Raw genomic sequence first — 3,019 nt, 5'->3', positions numbered from 1 at the left:
TCGGAGGGTTGTAGGGCTGGAGGAGGTTACAGAGATAGGGAGGGGCGAGGGCCACGGAGGGATTTGAAAACAAGGATGAAGATTTTAAAATCGAGGCGTTCCTGGACCGGGAGGCAATGTAGGTCAGTGAGCACAGGGGGTGATGGGTGAACGGGACTTGGTGCGAGTTTGGATACAGGCAGCAGAGATTTGGATGAGCTCAAGTTTATGGAGTTACCTGAGTTAGTGATTGAAGCAGAGACCTTGTCAACATTTGAGAATGGGTTGGATAGGCAGTTGAAGGAAAGGATAAGAAAGAGAACAGGCCAGGCAGATGGGATCAGGCTGGGTTGAAGGACTTGTTCTCTGAGCACTGCTCAGTATAACCATGATGATCTCCCGTGCTCCCTACGCTGCCACCAATCTCCTGTTGGTTTGCTTCTGTAGCGCTGCACGAAACACAGCCAGAGAAAAATTAACATCCTCTCTCGAGATGCACATCGGAGGTTTCAACCGGAATGTCTGCAAGGAATGAACAAAAGTGTGAGAGACACGTGTGAGTGAATGAGAAAGTGTGACAGTGTGGGAGCTTAACAATGGCAGAGTGGGAGTGCGGCAGAAATTTTATGAGGACAGAGTGACAGGTCGCAGAGTGTAAGAGGGAGTGAGCCTGGGAGTGATGGTGAGAGAAAATACGAGAGTGAGAGTGAACACAGAAAAAGTCACAAGGAAAGATGGTGAGTATGAGAGTACAACTGGAAGAGTGTGAGTGTGAGTGTGAAACAATCATAACATGACTGGACCTTTCAGTCCATGTTCATCTGGAGAAAATTGAATGCAGGTCTGTCACGTTCAGCATTTAAAACAGTAAGTTTAAAACAACTGTGGCGTATCACACTAAACACTCCCAGGGCAGGTACAGGGTTAGATACAGAGTAAAGCTCCCTCTACACTGTCCCATCAAACACTCCCAGGGTCAGGTACAGCACGGGTTAGATACAGAGTAAAGCTCCCTCCACACTGTCCGATCAAACACTCCCAGGGTCAGGTACAGGGTTAGATACAGAGTAAAGCTCCCTCGACACTGTCCCATCAAACACTCCCAGGGCAGGTACAGGGTTAGATACAGAGTAAAGCTCCCTCTACACTGTCCCATCAAACACTCCCAGGGTCAGGTACAGGGTTAGATAGAGTAAAGCTCCCTCTACACTGTCCCATCAAACACTCACAGGGCAGGTACAGGGTTAGATACAGAGTAAAGCTCCCTCTACACTGTCCCATCAATCACTCCCAGGGCGGGTACAGCATGGGTTAGATACAGAGTAAAGCTCCCTCGACACTGTCCCATCAAACACTCCCAGGGCAGGTACAGCACGGGTTAGATACAGAGTAAAGCTCCCTCTACACTGTCCCATCAAACACTCCCAGGGCAGGTACAGCACGGGTTAGATACAGAGTAAAGCTCCCTCTACACTGTCCCATCAAACACTCCCAGGGCAGGTACAGGGTTAGATACAGAGTAAAGCTCCCTCTACACTGTCCCGTCAAACACTCCCAGGGCAGGTACAGGGTTAGATACAGAGTAAAGCTCCCTCTACACTGTCCCATCAAACACTTCCAGGGCAGGTACAGCACGGGTTAGATACAGAGTAAAGCTCCCTCTACACTGTCCCATCAAACACTCCCAGGGCAGGTACAGCACGGGTTAGATACAGAGTAAAGCTCCCTCTACACTGTCCCATCAAACACTCCCAGGGCAGGTACAGGGTTAGATACAGAGTAAAGCTCCCTCTACACTGTCCCGTCAAACACTCCCAGGGCAGGTACAGGGTTAGATACAGAGTAAAGCTCCCTCTACACTGTCCCATCAAACACTCCCAGGGCAGGTACAGGGTTAGATACAGAGTAAAGCTCCCTCTACACTGTCCCATCAAACACTCCCAGGGCAGGTACAGGGTTAGATACAGAGTAACGCTCCCTCTACACTGTCCCATCAAACACTCACAGGGCAGGTACAGGGTTAGATACAGAGTAAAGCTCCCTCTACACTGTCCCGTCAAACACTCCCAGGGCAGGTACAGGGTTAGATACAGAGTAAAGCTCCCTCTACACTGTCCCATCAAACACTCCCAGGGCAGGTACAGGGTTAGATACAGAGTAAAGCTCCTCGACACTGTCCCATCAAACACTCCCAGGGCAGGTACAGGGTTAGATACAGAGTAAAGCTCCCTCTACACTGTCCCATCAAACACTCCCAGGGTCAGGTACAGGGTTAGATACAGAGTAAAGCTCCCTCTACACTGTCCCATCAAACACTCCCAGGGTCAGGTACAGGGTTAGATACAGAGTAAAGCTCCCTCTACACTGTCCCATCAAACACTCACAGGGCAGGTACAGGGTTAGATACAGAGTAAAGCTCCCTCTACACTGTCCCATCAATCACTCCCAGGGCGGGTACAGCATGGGTTAGATACAGAGTAAAGCTCCCTCTACACTGTCCCATCAAACACTCCCAGGGCAGGTACAGCACGGGTTAGATACAGAGTAAAGCTCCCTCTACACTGTCCCATCAAACACTCCCAGGGCAGGTACAGCACGGGTTAGATACAGAGTAAAGCTCCCTCTACACTGTCCCATCAAACACTCCCAGGGCAGGTACAGGGTTAGATACAGAGTAAAGCTCCCTCTACACTGTCCCGTCAAACACTCCCAGGGCAGGTACAGGGTTAGATACAGAGTAAAGCTCCCTCTACACTGTCCCATCAAACACTTCCAGGGCAGGTACAGCACGGGTTAGATGCAGAGTAAAGCTCCCTCTACACTGTCCCATCAAACACTCCCAGGGCAGGTACAGCACGGGTTAGATACAGAGTAAAGCTCCCTCTACACTGTCCCATCAAACACTCCCAGGGCAGGTACAGGGTTAGATACAGAGTAAAGCTCCCTCTACACTGTCCCGTCAAACACTCCCAGTGCAGGTACAGGGTTAGATACAGAGTAAAGCTCCCTCTACACTGTCCCATCAAACACTCCCAGGGCA

At 50.3% G+C, this 3,019-nt stretch overlaps 1 protein-coding gene across 1 annotated transcript in view; it reads right to left on the bottom strand.

The window, feature by feature from the left end:
- Positions 1-319: 319 nt before the first annotated feature.
- Positions 320-3,019, bottom strand: part of agxt2 (alanine--glyoxylate aminotransferase 2) — a gene marked incomplete at its 5' end in the record, with an annotated part of 71,316 nt that continues 68,616 nt past the window's right edge. The window contains 1 exon segment of the mRNA XM_067979800.1: positions 320-428. Within this exon segment, the coding sequence (XP_067835901.1) occupies positions 320-428 (109 nt within the window).

The sequence above is a fragment of the Heptranchias perlo genome, unplaced genomic scaffold (assembly GCF_035084215.1).
Source record: "Heptranchias perlo isolate sHepPer1 unplaced genomic scaffold, sHepPer1.hap1 HAP1_SCAFFOLD_510, whole genome shotgun sequence".
In the NCBI taxonomy this organism is placed as follows: Eukaryota; Metazoa; Chordata; class Chondrichthyes; order Hexanchiformes; family Hexanchidae; genus Heptranchias; species Heptranchias perlo.
Note: the sequence above shows the minus strand (reverse complement) of the source record. Positions and strands in the feature narration are given on the sequence as shown.